The 20707-nt window shown below is 41.4% G+C and overlaps 1 protein-coding gene across 3 annotated transcripts in view; it reads right to left on the bottom strand.

The window, feature by feature from the left end:
* ANAPC4 (anaphase promoting complex subunit 4) overlaps positions 1 to 20707 on the bottom strand; it is a 38577-nt gene that overhangs the window by 14990 nt on the left and 2880 nt on the right. Inside the window, exons 3-20 of one of the 3 annotated variants that reach the window (XM_028743459.2) lie at positions 20231 to 20336; positions 18766 to 18898; positions 17731 to 17805; positions 16619 to 16645; positions 16478 to 16522; positions 13983 to 14067; positions 12785 to 12895; positions 11831 to 11914; positions 10755 to 10841; positions 7036 to 7100; positions 6894 to 6936; positions 6736 to 6812; positions 5945 to 6045; positions 5816 to 5867; positions 4556 to 4611; positions 3107 to 3153; positions 2681 to 2737; positions 1352 to 1408 (exon numbers count right to left, since the gene is read on the bottom strand). In XM_028743459.2, the coding sequence (XP_028599292.2) occupies positions 1352 to 1408; positions 2681 to 2737; positions 3107 to 3153; positions 4556 to 4611; positions 5816 to 5867; positions 5945 to 6045; positions 6736 to 6812; positions 6894 to 6936; positions 7036 to 7100; positions 10755 to 10841; positions 11831 to 11914; positions 12785 to 12895; positions 13983 to 14067; positions 16478 to 16522; positions 16619 to 16645; positions 17731 to 17805; positions 18766 to 18898; positions 20231 to 20336 (1308 nt within the window). The remainder of the gene's footprint in view (positions 1 to 1351; positions 1409 to 2680; positions 2738 to 3106; positions 3154 to 4555; positions 4612 to 5815; positions 5868 to 5944; positions 6046 to 6735; positions 6813 to 6893; positions 6937 to 7035; positions 7101 to 10754; positions 10842 to 11830; positions 11915 to 12784; positions 12896 to 13982; positions 14068 to 16477; positions 16523 to 16618; positions 16646 to 17730; positions 17806 to 18765; positions 18899 to 20230; positions 20337 to 20707) is intronic. The other 2 variants (XM_077934433.1, XM_028743460.2) reach the window with 2 other exon arrangements.

Below are 20707 nucleotides of genomic sequence, written 5' to 3'. Positions count from 1 at the left end.
GAGAACAGAGAAGAACTGGAGGGGGCGCGCATTGCAAAGGTTCCAGAGTAGTTTAATGCTGTATTGTGTTTTTAATATTCGGTTGTCAGCCGCCCAAAGTGGCTGGGGAAACCCAGCCAGATGGGTGGGGTATAAATAATAAATTATTACAGTGGTACCTCTGGATGTGAACGGGATCTGTTCCGGAGCCCCGTTCGCATCCTAAAGCGAACGCAACCCGCGTCTGCGCGTGTCGCGATTCGCCGCTTCTGCGCATGACATCATTTTGCGCGTCTGCGCATGCGGCGAAACCTGGAAGTAACGTGCTCCGTTACTTCCGGGTCACTGCGGAGCGCAACCCGAAAATATTCATCCAGAAGCTACTTCAACCCAAGGTATGACTATATTATTATTATTATTATTATTATTATTATTATTATGTGACAGTTTCTGCCGTGTCTGAGTTATGTAAATAGGTAAGAACAGCGTTTTGATGAAGGACCATTTAAGTCACACATGCGTCAAACTGGAGCCACTTGTACCCAGCCATCATCACAACAGCCGACAGCATCCCCCAGGCCAGTTACATTTCTAAACCACACGGCAGCACTGAGAAAATTCATGCATATTCTGGGGGTTCAGAGGAACACACAATATAGGCCAGCAGTCAGTGAGACGCCTCAAGGAAGCCCGTTAGCATAGTCTGAAGGCCCTCACCTATTTTTGTTCTCAATATTATTTCGATTTACCGGATGTTGTTATAAATATTGAGTGTAAGGAGTGGGAAAGCTTGTCAGTGAAGCACATTCGTTCACATAAATTCATCTGATTTGCTTAAACGTATTCCAGAATGCTGAACGTGGCTTTACAGAGCAATAGGCTATCCCTGCCTCGCAAGACGAGATTAATCCGTTCCGCGAGTCTCTTCGTCTTGCGGTTTTTTCGTCTTGCGAAGCACGGCTATTAGCGGCTTAGCGGCTATTAGCGGCTTAAAGAAAAAGGAAACAAACTCGCAAGAACTCGCAAGACGTTTCGTCTTGCGAAGCAAGCCCATAGGGAAATTCGTCTTGCAGAACGACTCAAAAAACGGAAAACCCTTTCGTCTAGCGAGTTTTTCATCTTGCGAGGCATTCGTCTTGCGGGGCACCACTGTACTGTATAATATTGAGAGTAAGGAGTGGAAAAGCTTGCCAGCGAAGCACGTTCATTCACATAAATTCTTCTGATTTGCTTAAACGGATTCCAGAATGCTGAACGTAGCTTTACAGAGCGATAGGCTATCCCTGCCATTAGCTCCGACCTGCAAAATATATTTCCTTCAGCAGCTCATTTGCCCACCTCCCAGTCTTAATAAAGAGACTTGATTCATTACCTGACCAACTCTTTCTACATTAAAGTATTTCCCTTTACGATTGTAGAGCTCAGGTGCCTAAAAAAACAAAAAACAAACATGGAATGCAATGTATATTTTATTTTAAGTGGAAACGTGAAGAACTATTAAGATAGCTAACTCCCAAGGTCCCACATTCAATTATATCACAGCCTCGTGGGATATGTATCAGAAGGAGGCAAGTTAGCTTCCAAATACCCCCAGGCCTTGAGATCTGCAGTTGGTGGTGAAATAGCACAGAGCCTTCTCCACAGTGGTACCCAAATTATTGAACTGCCTCCTGATTGGGGTATGATTGGCCCCCTCAGTACTGTCTTTTAGGTACCCTTTTAAAAATACAGTAGATTTATTATTCTAGTTAAGAGAACAGAAACACACATGTATATATATTTGAGAAATACTACATATAGCAACTTTATACTATATAGATTACACGGATAAATGTTGCCCTGGAATGTTATCATTCCAAAATAAAATAAAGACCATTGCCCTATCCGTTCATGACTTTCTCTGCTATAGTACATCAGTCTGGTCATTATTCCAGGCATCCACATTTTTCCAATCCATTCTGAAACTAAAGGGGTTGCATTTGTGTTCAAGCTTTTGCAAGAAGTACTCTCACAGCAGAAAGTAAATGTAATGTTACTTCCAGGTCCCCTTCCAGTACTGGGTTCTTACAATAACTGAATAATGGCATATTGGGTTATCCAATTATTTCTGTGCTTAAATTACAAATTATCCTCCCCCCAAAATAGGTGTATTGTGTCTTCAACATTTACTCGGTACTGCTAAGTGTATTTGACTTAATCTGTGAGGTGTTAAGAACAATTTGTATAGCAACATTTTATAGATCCCCCCCCCCCCCAGTACCATGGATATAATCTTGGTAGTAACTTAAGTCTTCTAGATTCTTCTTAAAAGCACATTTATTCCCTCAAGCTGTGGCGAAAGCTGAGCCACTATAGTTTTACCTGTTTTGAGTCTGAAATGTTCTCTGTCATTAATCTGTATTACTATCAAGTTTTATTTTGTTTTAAGATGTTTTATAGTTATGTTTATATAGTGTTATAGACCACCCTGAGATCTCTGGAGGAAGGGTGGTTTATAAACAAATCACAATAACCCAAATGCACATTTCTTTCTCCCTTCAAATGTATGAGCAGAAATCTGTTTTCTAAATTCAGGTCTCCTTTGCTGACCTGAACAGATGTATCTGTTTGCTTTCACTTGAAAGAACAAAAAAGTCAGCTAGGTCATGTGCAAATGTAATAATTTACTCACAGTAGCCAGTCAAATTAAAAAAAAACTTACCTCATTGAAATGTTCAGTAAGAAAATCAGCAACAAAAGTGATATCTTTCTGAGTCATCTTTGAGAAACAAGAGGGAAAAAATTCTCATTTTAAAAATCAGCTGCCAAAATTCTGCAAGCAGCAACATCAAAATTAAAGTCTTTCTCTTTAAAAGAACATGAAAATTACTGAATATAAAATAATTATACAGTAGCAGATCAAACAACAAAACACAACCCTAATTAACATTAAAATGTCAATAATACTCTGTGAGCAACCATGTCAATTTTATTGTTTGTCAATATTTAATTTAGTTAAGGGGGCTAGATATCACTGGATTGCCTTTTTTGTTGTTGTTGCACATTTCTAATTTGATAGGGTGTAATGGTATTGCCTTTAAATACATGTAGGAAATGGAACATACATGACAGAGCACAGAAATACTACCTTGTTCAGCTCTGGAGGTACATGATCTTCTGACATCCTCAGCATGGCTGGAAAAAATTAAAAAATAAAAGATTACCAGGACAGCACAATAATTTCCATTCCACTGCCCTCGCTTCCAAAACAAGAGAAGATTTCACCAAAATACAGCAATGATAAAACATAGTAGTTACAGTGGTACCTCAGGTTAAGTACTTAATTCGTTCCGGAGGTCCGTACTTAACCTGAAACTGTTCTTAACCTGAAGCACCACTTTAGCTAATGGGGCCTCCTGCTGCTGCCGCGCCACCGGAGCACGATTCCTGTTCTCATCCTGAAGCCAAGTTCTTAACCTGAAGCACTATTTCTGGGTTAGCGGAGTGTGTAACCTGAAGCGTATGTAACCTGAAGCGTATGTAACCCGAGGTACCACTGTATACCCGCTTGAAAATGCCACAAAGGCAGCAACAACAACATGCGATGGTTATTTTTTTCTGTATCTCTTTATGTAAAATACAAAGGACTACCTGCTCAGGGACAATATTTAAGACTCAAAAGGCCTATCAACATTGCCAGCTCTGGGAAGAGGAGAGGGACAGTAACTTGCTCTCCCCTAAACCCCCTCACCCCAAGTGGAAAACTTAAAACCATTCTGCCCCCCACCCTTTTCTCCATTCCACTTTTCCTTCTTCTTGAAAATCCAGCCCTTCTGGGTGTGGGAAGGAAATACTGGGAGACCAAGGCTTTCCCTCCACAGCCCTAAGCTGTCTTCAGAAAGGAAATGAATAGCATTCCCTATTTCATGATGTCCCTGTTGGTGGGAACTAGGCCACTCCACATGGACAAGTCTTTACTTTTTTTCTCCTCAGAAATGAAAGGCAGCCACGCAACCTATTTACTTTGGTTGGGTGGCTTCCTTTCATTTCTGAGGAGAAAAAAAGTAAAGACTTGTCTACGTGGAGTCACCTAGTAAACGACCCCTGGACAGTTAAGTCCAGTCAAAGGCGACTATGGGTTGTGGCGCTCATCTTGCTTTCAGGCCGAGGGAGCCGGCGTTTGTCCACAGACAGCTTTCCGGGTCATGTGACCAGCAGGACTAAACCGCTTCTGGCGCAACAGGAAACCATGATGGAAGTCAGAGTGCATAGAAATGCTGTTTATCTTCCCACCACAATGGTATCTATTTATCTACTTGCACTGGCGTGCTTTCGAACTCCCAGGTTGGCAGGGGCTGGGACAGAGCAACGTGGAGATTCAAACTGCCAACCTTCCGATCGGCAAACCCAAGAGGTTCAGTGGTTTAGACCACAGCGACACCCGCGTCCCCTTACCCAACCAATTACGGTAGAACTAACCATGCTCCCTGGTGGCTAATAAGTGAATAAGATTTAGCCCTGCCCCTTCATCTGCCTAGGTTTCTATTTTTCAGAAATTGAACCCCGGTTTATATCATTAGCACCAATTTTAACTCACCTACATATAGCCACCGGAAAAAAGCTTTGAAGTTCTTCATACTGCTGTCTATAACTCTGTAGAAAGAAAGAATAGAAAGGGCATTAAAACCTACTCCAAATGCTACCCGGACTGAAAGGTGTTTCTAAAGCCCACCTCCCTCGTTAGAATTTCCTTCCATGCGAGCAGTTCCACACGCTGGAAGGTACGTCATCACTGCAATATCATTAATATAATGCAACCTTATAAATATGTTCATCAGACGTTAGTAGCTTGCAACCTTTTTGATAAGCTGTTCCACTTCTATAGAGTGAGAGGGATCTTTCACTCTTCTAGCAGACTTCTTGCTGAAATCTTCATTTTTATGCAACAATTATAAGGTCCAGGATTCAGTCCCTTTTTGCATCTGTCAAGAGAGAAGGGATGGAATATTCCATCCTTCCTCTGCTAACCTGACAGCATGGCAGCTAAAAAAGCCAATGCAATTCTGGGCTGCATCAATAGGAGTATAGCATCTAGATCAAGGGAAGTAATAGTGCCACTGTATTCTGCTCTGGTCAGACCTCACCTGGAGTACTGTGTCCAGTTCTGGGCACCACAGTTCAAGAAGGACACTGACAAACTGGAACGTGTCCAGAGGAGGGCAACCAAAATGGTCAAAGGCCTGGAAACGATGCCTTATGAGGAACGGCTAAGGGAGCTGGGCATGTTTAGCCTGGAGAAGAGGAGGTTAAGGGGTGATATGATAGCCATGTTCAAATATATAAAAGGATGTCATATAGAGGAGGGAGAAAGGTTGTTTTCTGCTGCTCCAGAGAAGCGGACACAGAGCAATGGATCCAAACTACAAGAAAGAAGATTCCACCTAAACATTAGGAAGAACTTCCTGACAGTAAGAGCTGTTCGACAGTGGAATTTGCTGCCAAGGAGTGTGGTGGAGTCTCCTTCTTTGGAGGTCTTTAAGCAGAGGCTTGACAACCATATGTCAGGAGTGCTCTGATGGTGTTTCCTGCTTGGCAGGGGGTTGGACTCGATGGCCCTTGTGGTCTCTTCCAACTCTATGATTCTATGATTCTAGGATTCTGAAAAGTCATAGTGCTGCTTATGCACTATCAGAATATTTACAGCAAAATATTGGTCAGGATCATCACAGAAGGGCGATGACTAAGTTGTACAGATTAAATTGTATTTTGGACAACAACAAACTTTTGCTCCCAACATTTAAACAGGAAACCAAAGTCTAAAAATGCTTTGCATCCGACGATCTAGATGAATACGTACTGAAGCAACTCATTTGCTTTAAGGATGAAGGAGCCCACAGCAGTAATGGCTTCTGTAAAGAGAGAACAGTTATTTAACATCAGCTGAGTTGACGACCCACACGCTAGCCAGAAAGCTAATCATATGTACCTTCGATTCCTGTTGCATCCAGTCCAAGCGACTCGTACTTTTGTTTCCACAATGCCATTCCTTTCAGTTCACTGAGATGGTAAAGCAAAGCCTCAGAGCCGCTATCAAAAGCAAGGCAGCAAAAACATTTCAGTGGAGGAGCTGTCATCACACTCAACAATGCATCATTATTAAAGAATAATAATCTGGAATATCTGACAGACTGAAGGAAACCAAGCAAAATACAAGTGATTTATAGTTTATACATGATGTTTGGTCCACGTTTCCTCCTGACATGAGAAAACTTGGTATACTTATTTGTATAGCAGTATTCTTGTTTATAAAACCCAATAAAATAAATAAGAAAGAAAGAAAGATGTTTGGTTTCATACTGCTTTTAATTTTAATGTTGCTTTATTATGCCGTTAGCTAACTTGACAGCTCCACAGAGTTATGCTTTGCTAGGGTAAAAGTAAAAAAAATAAGTTTAAATTCTGCATAACTAGGTTGTTACTCGTATAGTGTGATATATGAGTGTTAATAACACTTCATGTAGGCTCAATGGAATCAGTAAATCCACTGATTTCAAGGGGTCTACACTGAAAACGGCTAATGTTGGTTATCACTCATACTCAGCCCAAGCTAGGATTTCCTTGCATAAGTGAGAAGTATTTTAGCAATTTTTCTTCCGTGGAACGGGAAGGTGGCGGTGGTATTTCAACTGACTTAAGCATCGAATGTATTTGAGTTTTCTCGGTTCCATAAGTTCCTATATTTATTTGCGTCCCTCTCGACACAGCAGGAGATGTTACCTTTGCAAGTGACTTATGACAAGCTTCTGAATACTGGAATAAGAGGATTCCATGGATTGGCCAAGTTTTTTTAAGCCCTGTTGGAAGAGACTTTGTTTTTAGCACTGCAGGGTCAATCAAAAGGCTGTAACAGTATTTTAACATATGCATTAGTATACCTTTACGGTGAGCTGATTCATAAGCAGTGCCTGAAGTTCAAGGCTGTATAGGGAAAACAACGACACCACACACAAATTTCACTTTGCTTGTGAGCGCAACGCAGTACACAACTCTGATGAAAAACAACTTCCTGCGCAGTACCTTGCTTTGCCCCACAACAGCAACTGCATAAATTCGTCTTGAACGGACGTCGTTGTGTTCTTTTCCTGCAGATTGAAGGTGGCAATACAAACACATTTAATTGTGATTCAAGGACCCGTTCCCCGCTTGGGAATAATAAAGACGCATGGACACAGCATATTAGGTTAATGGGCTAGAAAAGGCCACAACTTTATTGATTACAGCATGTGAGAGGTATTGGCTTAGGCATTGGACGACGGAAGATTTGACTCCACCCACTCGGAGACGGGTGAGTCTGAGGAGGGGTTAACCACCAGTAGGGGGAGCCTGTTGATGCAAATACAACTATAAGCTCTCCCCTGATGTCACTGGGGGTCGTGCCATGGCCCCCAGCAACACAGGGCATCGGACAGGATCCACGACCGCTGGATTCCTTTAACGGAATACCCATAAGTGAAGGGGTAGGCGATGGCCACACCTTGCCCTTCCACACACCAACAACACATTCCAATGCCTAACCGCCAAATACCAAGAAAGTTGTGACGACTGCTACGAGGTAGGCGGAAAAAACCAAGAGGCCAATTCGCCAATTTTGAAAAACTCCTACCAGGCCCTCTAGGCAACCAGGGCGACCAGCCACAGGTCCATAGCAAGGTCAAGCGAACAGCTAAGCCCTAAAGGGAGTGGTGGGTGGGTGACTTGAAGAGATTGGCAGTGCAATCGCGGGGAGAGCTGGCGCAGCCGCATTTGAGCGGCTAAACCACGCCCCCGAGCTGCCACCCGATTGGGTGTTCTTCTGGGGGGCGTGGTGCGCCAGCGATGGAGCAGGGCAGGGGCCGGCACACCCCCTGCATAACGCGGGAAACTGTTCCCGCTCACAATTTATCAGTCTTTGGCCTAGGGAAGGGGTTACTTCCATACCTAAACAACGAGGAGTTTACCAGCTCATGGATGAAAATTATGGTTAGAAAAGCAACTGCGATTCCTTTTTCACAAAAAAGGAATGGCACGACAAACTGTATATTGAACTGGCTAGATTAACAGAGGAATTAGAGATCACACTAGATAAGAATTTCAAAAAACATGGGGGAAATGCAGAGAATACTTCACAAAACAGTGCCCTAAAATTCATACCTGGCTTGTTTTGATTAATGTCTGCAGGAGACTTTGTGGATATTTAAGTTATAATTAGAAAAATCTTAATAATTATTCATAAACGAAACAGCCTATAAGAAATAAATAAAGAGGCCAGATACTGCATCAAGGAAGTCTTTTATATGGTTGTTTGTATTGTTGTAATGTTATGCTTATTGTATGTTAGGTTCGTGTTTGTAATGAGGATGGATTTCTGTATTGGGGGTGGGGGGGTTATGTTACATTGTAAATAAAATTTCCAATCAAATTATTAACAACAGCAGCAAGAATACTCATCGCAAAGTATTGGAAGACACAAGATTTGCCCACCCTGGAAGAATGGCAGATGCAATTGATCGACTACATGGAATTGGCAGAAATGACTGGCAGAATCCAAGATACGGGAGAAGAACAAACGGAAGAAGATTGGAAGAAATTTAAAGACTATCTGCAAAAACATTGTAAATTATTTGAATGTTAAAGTGATGCAGGATATAAAGATAGTGCGGCATTAGTGACATAGTTGAAAGGAATATGTAAAGATGTTTTATGAGCAATAAGTAAAGAAATATGGCAAAATTAATCATTGTTAAAATGATGGGGGATTAGAGGATAAGTGGTCAGTAGCGGAATGGTTAATTTAAAAGAAAATAAGCAATATTAAAATTAATCAAAATAGTGGAAGGATTTGCTGAAAACAAATTAGAAATTGGAATACGGGAAAGGGAGGTGTGAGGAAGTCGGGAAAGTAAGCTACAAGAAATTAAGATTTGAACTTATATACTCTTTTCTGTTTTTGTTTTTTTTAAGCTTTATATTATGTTTTGTCTGTTATTGTGTTGTTTTGTGTTGTTATGATAAAAATCTGTTGAAACTTTAATAAAAATATTTTTTTAAAAAACAAAATTTAATTAAAAAAAGGGGGTAGAAACTGAGATTGGTATGCCACCTTCTCTCCTGTACCAGCTGGGCACTCTTGAATCGCTGAGGCAAAGGCTCTGGAAAATATCACATTGTGATCTCCGATCTCAATCTCATGTTATCTGTGGCCCATTAGCAGTGGGAATTCACTATGGGTTCAATTTTCAGACACCTGCATATCTTAGAAATTTGTCTGTACCAACATATCGGCACCTTTTCACCAAAGTCAGATTAAATGTACAGTGGTACCTCAGGTTACATACGCTTCAGGTTACAGACTCCGCTAACCCAAAAAATAGTGCTTCAGGTTAAGAACTTTGCTTCAGGATGAGAACAGAAATTGCGCTCCGGCGGCCCGGCGGCAGCAGGAGGCCCCATTAGCTAAAGTGGTGCTTCAGGTTAAGAACAGTTTCAGGTTAAGTACGGACCTCCGGAACGAATTAAGTACTTAACCCGAGGTACCACTGTATTCCCATCAGAAGGGCTGGATGGCAGACTGAGGGGCATCCCTTATCAAAATAGGATCTGTGTATGCTCTCAGGATGTCGACTGCATGAGGCATATTTTATTGCATTGTGGACAGTATGAACAAGCTAGGGAACTATTGATTCAACCACTATTGGCAAATCGGCCGGGTCTATCTGAAGCCTACTATACCAAATATCTTCTGGACGACAAGTCCAATAATATCACAGTGGCCGTGGCAAAGTTTCTTTCAGTAGTTATACGAATCAAAGATCAACATACGCATGACTAAACAAATAACACTTCAGTCTTCCTTCCCTGGGGGGGTTGTTTGTACAGTGGTACCTCGGGTTAAATACTTAATTCGTCCTGGAGGTCCGTACTTAACCTGAAACTGTTTTTAACCTGAAGCACCACTTCTGCGCATGCACAAAGTGCGATTTAGCACTTCTGCGCATGCGCGACCCCCGAAACACAGAAGTAACCCATTCTGGTACTTCCAGGTTTAGGCGGGTCTGTAACCCAAAAAAACACAACCTGAAGCGTCTGTAAACCGAGGTATGACTGTACGAATCTGTATTTTATTCTGAATCCATTTTATGGGTCGTTTGACTGCAATAAAGATTATTATTACAGTGGTACCTCGGGTTAAGTACTTAATTTGTTCCGGAGGTCCGTTCTTAACCTAAAACTGTTCTTAACCTGAAGCACCACTTTAGCTAATGGGGCCTCCTGCTGCTGCCACACCGCCAGAGCACGATTTCTGTTCTCATCCTGAAGCAAAGTTCTTAACCTGAGGTAATGTTTCTGGGTTAGCGGAGTCTGTAACCTGAAGCGTATGTAACCCGAGGTACCACTGTATTATTTAATTATCCATAAATAATAATAATAATAATTATTATTATTATTATTATTATTATTATTATTATTATTATTATTATTAGTTTATACCCTGCCCATCTGGCCGGGTCTCCCCAGCCACTCTGGGGGGATCCCAACAGAATATTAAAAACACGATAAAACATCAAATATTAAAAACTTCCTCACCCTCTAGACCAGGCATGGGGGCAGAATGTCACTTTTATAAGTGGACTACCTAGTCTTGAACAGAGCATCTGCAACTGTGACAATAACCTGTTCCTATTCTTCACATGGGAAAAATATTACGAGAAGCAGTATTAAAATAACAATCACCTGAATTGGAAGAGTTTTCACAATACCTGCACAAATTTGGTTAGCCGTGAATCCATCTGCATCAGTATTTCTTCCCAAGCTTCACACATACATGTCAGCGACAGCTTTATATACTGTTTACAAACAGAGAAAGGACAGAAATGCCTACCTTTTTCTATAGTATTGGAAACAAATGCAATTTTGCAGAAAGAAATCTGCTGTAATAATTAAGTTCAATCAACCTTAATGCATGGTTTTCATTAAAATATTTTAAAATTGCATAGTGCCATCACTATCAAAACCAGGTAAATGCATTTTAAAACTGCATAAAACCAATGTTTATCATATTTTTAAAAATCCCTTCTTTCCTCCGTTCCTAGATTAGGTTAAAACGGAATTAAAACACACTGGCAGCCTGATCCTCACTACATTTACTTGGAAGCAGTTCAATGAAACTTATCCTTAGGACAACAGTATACCGTATTTTTCACACCAAAAGGCGCACCAGACCCTAAGGCGCACCTAGTTTTGGGAGGAGGAAAGCAAGAAAAAATTATTCTGAATCCCAGAAGCCAGAGCAGCAAGAGGGATCTGGCTTCTGGGATAACCGCGCCAAGCCTCTTCAGGGCAGCGGGATGAAGGCTCCCTCTGCCCGAAGATGCTGCGCACGGCTAAGGCAGAAGCCAGGACAGGCACGTCGCTGAAGGGGTGCTGTGCAGTTCTCCCTCTCAGAGAGGGAGAACTGTGCAGCGCCCTTTCAGCGAAGCTGGAGGAGGAACAGAAGGAGTCCCTTCTGTTCCTCCTCCGGCTTCACAGGACAGGCGCTATGCAGAGAGGGAGAGCTGTACAGTGCCCCTTCAGCGAAGCGGGAGGAGGAACAGAATGGGCTCCGTTCCTCCTCCCGCTTCGCTGAAGGGGCACTGCACAGCTCTACCTCTCTGCACAGCGCCATTCGCTCCATAAGATGCACTCACATTTCCCTTACTTTTTAGGAGGAAAAAAGTGCGTCCTATGGAGTGAAAAATGCGGTAATTTTCTCAAAGATGGATCAATTTAATCTAGACAAGTTAAACCAAGTGGATTTAATCCAGTGGGAATAGGCCAGAGAATTTTAATACAGTACCTGCAGGAGAGTTGAAATGTGTGTGAATTTTCTAGCCATTCGAGTCACTTCTGGTAAATAGGTTGAGAGCAAACTGGTGTCCAGCTATAGCAGGAAGAGAATAAAATTATAGCCAGAGGAAATTACACCACCTGGGTTTTTTTTTGAGCAGCCCCACATATAATGCGTTCCAGTAATCTAACCTACGAAGAATTGACGCTTTTGAATTATGGTGCTGGAGGAGACTCTTGAGAGTCCCATGGACTGCAAGAAGATCAAATCTCTCCATTCTGAAGGAAATCAGCCCTGAGTGCTCTCTGGAAGGACAGATCGTGAAGCTGAGGCTCCAATACTTTGGCCACCTCATGAGAAGAGAAGACTCCCTGGAAAAGACTCTGATGCTGGGAAAGGGGAGAAGGGGACGACAGAGGACAAGATGGTTGGACAGTGTTCTTGAAGCTACCAGCATGAGTTTGACCAAACTGCGGGAGGCAGTGGAAGACAGGAGTGCCTGGCGTGCTCTGGTCCATGGGGCCACGAAGAGTCGGACACGAATAAACGACTAAACAACAACACATATAATGCATTCCAGTAATCTAACCTAGAGGTTACCAGATCATAGGCAACAGAAGTTAGACTATGCCTGCCCAGATAGGGGCAGGAATTAAATTAGTCCCATTTTTCAGCAAAAGGTGAAAATGCGCAAGGTTTTCCTCTAAGAAAAGATTAGAAGGTATGGCCTTTTATTTTTGATGGGGAAACTTATAAAAACTTATGAAACTTATTTTTGATGGGGAAACTTATAAAAACTTATGAAACTTATAAAATGCCATCCCAGCAAGCCAAATTTTAACACAGTTGCTCAGAAACATTCCGAATACATCCACTGTAGAACGGAACTGACAAGAATGATTTACCCAAAAAAACAACCCAGAGCAAAACATTGCCGCTAAGTATTTCTGCAGTTTTACTCACTTGGAAGTATGTTATTTCTGGCTCACTTTCTGGAGAAACTTCCACTTTTGTAATAACCGACAATGATTTCAAGTCACTTGATAAGCACAAAGTGAGGCAAGAACCAGTCACCTAAAAGAAAACGATGCAAAAGTTATACACCTAATTTTCTTAGTATAGAGGAACGAATCACGTTTCATACAATTAAAACTGTATAGTTCTTGTAAAATGAAAATCAGATAGGTGGGACTTGGGGAAGCCCACTTAACAATGTTTAGAAAAATAAGGATATGACAAGAATTTGTTTGTATTGTTTGTCTTTTCTGTTTGTGTTTTTTATTTGTATTATAAAATGAATAAACTTTTTTTGGGGGGGAAATAAAATTAAACTGTATAGTTCTTTTCCTCCCCAGTTTCAAAAGCACATGTCTGAGTCCACAGGATTGCAGCCTGTGTGCATTTGCTAAAATCTGTTTAAAATACTATTACACCTCACTGAGAGGAAAAAAAAGGTGTACAGTGGTACCTCAGGTTACATACGCTTCAGGTTACACACTCCCCCTGCTAACCCAGAAATAGTACCTTGGGTTAAGAACTTTGCTTCAGGATGAGAACAGAAATCGTGCTCCGGCGGCTTGGCAGCAGCAGGAGGCCCCATTAGCTAAAGTGGTACCTCAGGTTAAGAACAGTTTCAGGTTAAGAGCGGACCTCCGGAATGAATTAAGTACTTAACCCGAGGTACCACTGTACTTTTTTATTCACCATTAAAGAAGCTCGTCTTAATTGTACAGTGCAATATGTTTTTATTAGGGTTGACATGTTTTCTTTTTCCATGTGTGCATGTAGGGATGTGGGAACCTAGGAGAAAGAAATAACTTTGGGGAGGGAATTTCATATCTTTAGAGCGGTCGAGTTTGTGTGGTGGAGAGGCATCTTTAAATATTGCATGATAGCACTACAAATATAGCTTTTTTCCAGTATAAGGAAAATAAGTTACATTCTTGTCAGTCTTGTGCAGAGGGGCTGTTGCTCAGCGGCAGCTAATCTACTTTGCCTGCAGAAGCTCGCCGCTTCAATTTTTCAAGAGCCAACTCTCTCCTTCCATCTTTAGAAGACTGACTTTTAACATTCAGGAGCGGGATTTACCTAAGGAGATCTACTGGAAAACTGTGGAGCCGCGCTCTGCAGAAGTATGGTGGCAGTTGCAAGACCTACTCACCCCCGTTACTGTAGCTATCTTGTACATCCCATAAGCGTAGATCTCAATAAACCCAGAATTGCCCCCAAGAACCAGAGCATTCAGCCTAAAGTTTAAAAGAGAGAGATAATCAGGGCACGGAAATTAGGAAGCACCCTTATACATTAGCAATCCCACCTGCCTGTTTATCTGTTTAAAATATTTATACAACAGCCTTCATAAAATTATTATTATTATTATTATTATTATTAAGCATTACCTGACATTTACAGAAGGTAAAATTACAATTCTTTGGTTTTCCAAAAGCAGTAGACCAGTCGGCAGCCAGACTGGTGACTGGGAGTGGCCGCCGAGACCATGTAACACCGGTCTTGAAAGACCTACATTGCCTCCCAGTACATTTCCGAGCACAATTCAAAGTGTTGGTGCTGACCTTTAAAGCACTAAACAGCCTCGGTCCAGTATACCTGAAGGAGCGTCTCCACCCCCATCGTTCTACCCGGACACGCCGAGGGCCTCCTAGCGGTTCTCTCACTGCGAGAAGCCAAGTTACAGGGAACCAGGCAGAGGGCCTTCTCAGTAGTGGCACCCGCCCTGTGGAACGCCCTCCCACCAGATGTCAAAGAGAACAACAACTACCAGACTTATAGAAGACATCTGAAGGCAGCTCTGTTTAGGGAAGCTTTTAATGTTTGATGTATTATAGTATTTTAATATTTTTTGGGAAGCCGCCCAGAGTGGCTGGGGAGGCCCAGCCAGATGGGCAGGGTATAAATAATAAAATTATTATTATTATTATTATTATTATTATTATTATTATTATTATTATTAAGCTAAATGTTGTCCAGTCGCAAAAATTGTAGATTTGAATTCCTTACACTCAAAACATATTTTTAAGACTGGAGAAATTTGCAAAAATTAAGTTTCACCCACTAAAATGACATGTCCTATTAGTGTGCCTTTTACTCAGGTTGAGACGGAGAGACATGTAAGGCAACTTACTGTTTAAAAACAAAAGATGCCTGCACGGTTCTCCCACTGCTTATCCCCCAGAAAGTGATATTAAGACATTTACCGCCTCTGTACCTGAGGAGTCGGAGAGTTTAGCTCTTCTGCTCAGGAGCCCTTGATGGATTTCCCCTCAGCTAATTTGTCTTACTCTTTTTTAAAGCCATTTAAGTCAGTGCACGTCGCCACAGCTTGCGGGATTTGCAAGACGGGAAGTGAGCAAAAGTGCAACGGGCAAAAATTCAGATCCAAAGGCCCCTTCTAATATTTTCATATTTTCGTTCCCAACTTCAGAAACACACCGGAGCCAAAACAACTAAATGCTGCCCTCCTCTGATCAACTGAGTGAAGTACTCTTCTCAAACTTTCAGTTGCTGTTGGACTGTAACTGCATTCACTCTTACTTTTTGCTGTGTTGGCTGCGGCTAATGGGAATTAACACAAGCTGGAGAGCACCAAGATGAGAAATTTCTTCTAGAATCCCCCAAATTATTTGGTTCTTATAGGGACAGAACTAGGGACGCAGGTGGCGCTGTGGGCTAAACCACAGAGCCTACGACTTGCCGATCAGAAGGTCAGCGGTTCGAATCCCCGCGACAGGGTGAGCTCCCATTGCTCGGTCCCTGCTCCTGCCAACCTAGCAGTTCAAAAGCACGTCAAAGTGCAAGTAGATAAATAAGTACCACTCTGGCGGGAAGGTAAATGGTGTTTCTGCGCGCTGCTCTGATTCGCCAGAAGCGGCTTAGTCATGCTTAGTCATGCCACATGACCTGGAAGCTGTATGGCGGCTCCCATAGCCAATAAAGCAAGATGAGCGCCGCAACCAGGAACCAGGCAGAAGGCCTTCTCGGTGGTGGCGCCCGCCCTATGGAACGCCCCTCCATCAGATATCAAGGAAATAAACAACTATCTGACTTTTAGAAGACATCTGAAGGCAGCCCTGTTTAGGGGAGTTTTTAATGTTTGATGTTTTATCGTGTTTTTAATATTCTGTTGGGAGAGTGGCTGGGGAAACCCAGCCAGATGTGCGGGGTATAAATAATAAATTATTATTACCTGAAGTTTCATAAGAGTTTCATAAGAGTTTATACTTAAAGTAGATAATTAAATGAGCCAATTAAATGAATTTGGACATGCAGAATATATTAAAAAATAAATTAAGGAACCACAAGAAGAGGGGGAAGGAAGTCAAACTTTGAAATGTTAAAATGATTGTAAAATTAATGAAATGTATAAATTTGAAACGTATAAATTAAAAAAAAAATTAAAAAGGAAATCAGAACTTCTTTCATTCTCAGTATCAACAACATAATTTGGAAAGCTGTTTGTTTGCAATGCATTTGGACACAATTTAAGAGATTGTAACCAAATTTTGCATGATGGGCTGAATGTTTCAAAACTGCCCTGATTTGTTGTTTGTGTGTGTTTCTGGCTTCTTAGAATTCCCAAGCAACTGATTCAAGGCTGCTGGTTGTACATAAACCAAATTAGAATAAAAAAAAAATTACCTGACATCTCCCATGAGTTTCATAATCTCATCAGATTTTTCTTCACTGCAAAGTAATATTTTAAAATATCAGTTACAAAACAAACCATGTTACGTCCTCATAACTAAAAACGAAAAGATAGAACCAGAAAATGAGCCTCACCTGAAAATTTTTGCAGTGGTACTGTAGCTATGTTAAAAAAAAGGGAAAATGTCAGCACATTCAATGATACCTTTTTAGTAAGAATCACAAATTAATGTAGGCCATAGAAGCACAACCATACGCATGTCTTCTCATAAGTGTGCAGAGGATTGCGGCCTTACTTTGGAAGCAACCTTCATGTAACTCAATGGTGTTTACTTTTGAGTAGACATTCTTAGCATTAGCATAAAGAAGTAGAACAGGCTTCCTCAACCTCGGCCCTCCAGATGTTTTGAGACTACAATTCCCATCATCCCTGACCACTGGTCCTGCTAGCTAGGGACCATGGGAGTTGTAGGCCAAAAACATCTGGAGGGCCGAGGTTGAGGAAGCCTGAAGTGGAAGATGCCTGGCAACCAAGTCACATGTTTTCTTTATGGTATCAATGGAAACCAAGACAGTAAAAACGTTCAGGATCAACTTCAGAAAATGAAATTTATACATAAAAAATAAGCTTCAGTTGTTGATCTATTCAGAAGGCCTGCAAAAACCTATGTGGTGGACCTGTCAAAGGGTAAAAGAGTATTGGGAAATAATCCATAATGAATGGGGGAAAATGTTTTAAAGTACTTTTCAAAAAACAACCAAACCTGAGTCCTTTCTGTTGGGGATAATTCAGATGGAAATTCCAGGTGTCAAAAAAGGCAATTAATATATGTCACTACCGCGGCCCGTGTTTTCTTAGCCCCAAAATGGAAAACGAGCGAGGTCCCAACCAAAGAAGAATTGCAACTTAAACTGATGAAATATGAGCAGCTTATAGAATAAGAGAACAAGAAGAATGCATGTTTAAAGAAGATTGGAAAATGTTTATATGGGGGGGGGGGAATTGTATACACTTGAAAACGTTGGCAGCATTAAGATAACTTCAAGAGTGTAAATAAATTTTGATAGATTTAATAATGGACTACTGAATGGTTTAGTTTGTGTAAAATATGCAGGGGTTCATGATATGCAAAATGAACCATGGAAAGAAGGGGGGAAGTCATTGATATTTTACAGTTGCTTAAATGAATATTTTTAAGACCCCACCCCACCCCACCGATAACATAGCTTGAAAGCTCAACGCTTACTTCTTTGGCAATGCTGGTAGTTTTGGAAGAAGAAGATTAGACTCATCCTCCGCATTATAAAAGGAAGTGAGGACGCTGAAAGGGAAGATAAAAAAAACTCTTTGGGTTATGCCAAAACTAAAATGACAAAAAAAATATGACAGGTTGGAAAGTCAGATGGAAAGTAATACCATATTCTAAAATGTCTGGCTTTTCTCCTAAAAATACCTGTATTTAAATACAGTTCTTTCACAGGAGTTATCAAGCTAAGTTAAATTTAAAAATGTGGAAGCTTCATCAGTTAGGCAGTTTCTCTTGTTCTGGGTTAGCTTTCACATGGCACAAATGTGCTTCTATGGTTTTTTAAACACAATCCCTTCATTCCTAGGTTATTATTGAATTTTGGTTTCCTTTAAGTATAGGACATATTACTGAACTTTTTTTTTTAGGCACAGATGGAGACTGATCTTCATTTAAAAATCCCAGCTGTTTATGTTGCAAATCGTGTGACAATTATATCAATACAATGGATAATGTCCAATGGATTCATACTCAAAATAGACCAACTGATATCAATGGAGTTAAAAGTTAATTGAGTTCTGCTCCAAATACAAGTTCATCAGATACCAACCAGTATTAAAAGTAACTTATATTAAAACCCAATTCAGTGGTACCTCGGGTTAAGAACTTAATTCGTTCTGGAGGTCTGCTCTTAACCTGAAACTGTTCTTAACCTGAAGCACCACTTTAGCTAATGGGGCCTCCTGCTGCCGCTGCACGATTTCTGTTCTTATCCTGAAGCAAAGTTCTTAACCTGAGGTAACATTTCTGGCTTAGCGGAGTCTGTAACCTGAAGCGTATGTAACCTGAGGTACCACTGTAGTCGTAGACATAATTATAATGCAACGGAATACGGAGGAAGTTCAAACTTCCCAGAAAGCTAAAGAAAGCTCTCAATTTTTGTAAATTTGCAAATGTTTCCCCGTTTGGCAACTGAAAGCGATTTGGACCAGAGGTTGCCAGATGAATGGCCATCTTTCTGTGCCTCGTTCCTACCTGCTTTCTTCTGTAACTTCCATCCAGTGCATATAAGTGATAGGCGCATCCACTGAGAAAGAATGCAAGCTCTCTGGTTTCTCCACGTCACACAAGATAACTTGCTTAGTATCCGCAAGTGCAAAAGCCAAAACTGCAGAAGGAATGGGGAAATGGTAAATACACAATGCACAAGACACCACCTTTTCGGCACATGCCAGTGATGCAAAACAATGGACAAAACAAACCATGGTTGAAGCAAACTGTGATGTTACCATAAGAGAGTGCTGGAGGTGAAATAGTTAAAGAGGTTACCCTATCAGAACCCAGGGGGTGGAGTCAGAGGGACTATAAAACCAGCTCTGGGAGGAGCGAAAGGGGGAGTTCATTGGGAGTTGGGTGGTTGGTTGGAGTGGGAGTGAATTGGGATATAGTCTGTGGGTAGGTTGAGTTAGGGTAGCGAAATAAGCTGAGTCAGGAACAGTTAGGGGCTAGGAAGACAAGTAAATATCTGAGAGGTTGTTTAGTGAGTGAGAGCAGGTAGCGGAAGTTATAGGTCTGGATAGGCACCCCATGAATATAATTGACTGATACTGTTTATGAAACCACACGCTTGTTAAGCTGCAATAAATAAACAAAAGTTTATGTTCCAATTTAACCCTGACTGGATTCAGTATTTTACCAGGTAGGGCCTGGGTAGCGGCAGCGAGAAATCAAGTGGTGGCACAGGGATCAATAGACGGTGAAACGTCCGGGGACCCTGTGTGATCGCCACACAAACCATGGTTGAGTGCAAACCAAAACCATCACTTGCTGTCGGCAATTCGCCAAACAGCTGTATTGTCAAAGGACTGCCTTTTCAGGGTTAGCATTGTCAGCTTTTTGAGAGCAAACGAATGACACGTTCCTTCAATTTAAAATTTAAACAACTATGAATAATCATAGTTTAGAGGTCCCGGGCCCTAAGGAAGTCAGATTATCCTCCACCAGGGCCAGGGCCTTCTCAGTGATGGCTCCAACCTGGTAGAATGCTCTGTCCCATGAGACCAGGGCCCTGCAGGATTTAATTTCCTTCAGCAGAGCTATTCCACCTGGCTTTCAATTTGAACTTAGCCTGATACAGTAGTTTATTCCCCTTCCTTCCCTCCCTCTCCCCTTTTTTATGAAGATTACGCACTCTGGAATCCCACAGCTAATTCTCCCCTGGTCTCCTCGCTGGCCCAAACAGGACTAATTTAGCCAGCTAGCCGTGGTGATCATCTAATGTTTATTGGATGGATTTCCCCCCTAAATTGATTTTGAATTTTGAATTTATTGTTATTCATGTTTTATACTGTATTTTATGCTGTTTTTGTTGCATCAATTAAGTTTTTCAAATCTGTTGTTAGCCGCCCTGAGCCCGGTTTTCTGAACCGGGAAGGGCGGGGTATAAATAAAATTTTATTATTATTATTATTATTATTAAACGCTATTCGTTGCACATTACTTTTGCCATCTGGCCTCCACGCAAGGGCCGTCACTTCCTTCCCGGTGCTTTCGCTGGGTGGCAAACTCCACAATCGCTGGAAGTTTGCGAGGCGATGAAGCAAAACCTAAAAAAGCCATTGAGAAGAATGGTAGGAACATTCAGACTTCCTCTCTACAGTGAAAGCAGAGTACAAAAGGAGGCTGTGATTTTATGAAACAGCTTAAGGAAATGCAGTTAAAAAAAGAAAAGAAACCCGATTTGGAGATAAGGTTTTTGCAATTACCTTTCCCCCAGAAACACACACAGAAAAGCTTATATTCAAATCTAGAGAAAATAGTCTACTGCCCGGTCAGATGTGACCTGGTGTATCCTAGCTGATTTTATCTGGTACAGTCCAATAGCTCTTATTAGATTTCTTTAAAAAAAATTCTTAAAAATCTAGGTTTGCAATGGATTGGGAGTGCATAGGATGAAGGGGTGGTGGTAACAAAATCA

The sequence above is a fragment of the Podarcis muralis genome, chromosome 9 (genome assembly GCF_964188315.1).
Source record: "Podarcis muralis chromosome 9, rPodMur119.hap1.1, whole genome shotgun sequence".
NCBI lineage: Eukaryota > Metazoa > Chordata > Lepidosauria > Squamata > Lacertidae > Podarcis > Podarcis muralis.
Note: the sequence above shows the minus strand (reverse complement) of the source record. Positions and strands in the feature narration are given on the sequence as shown.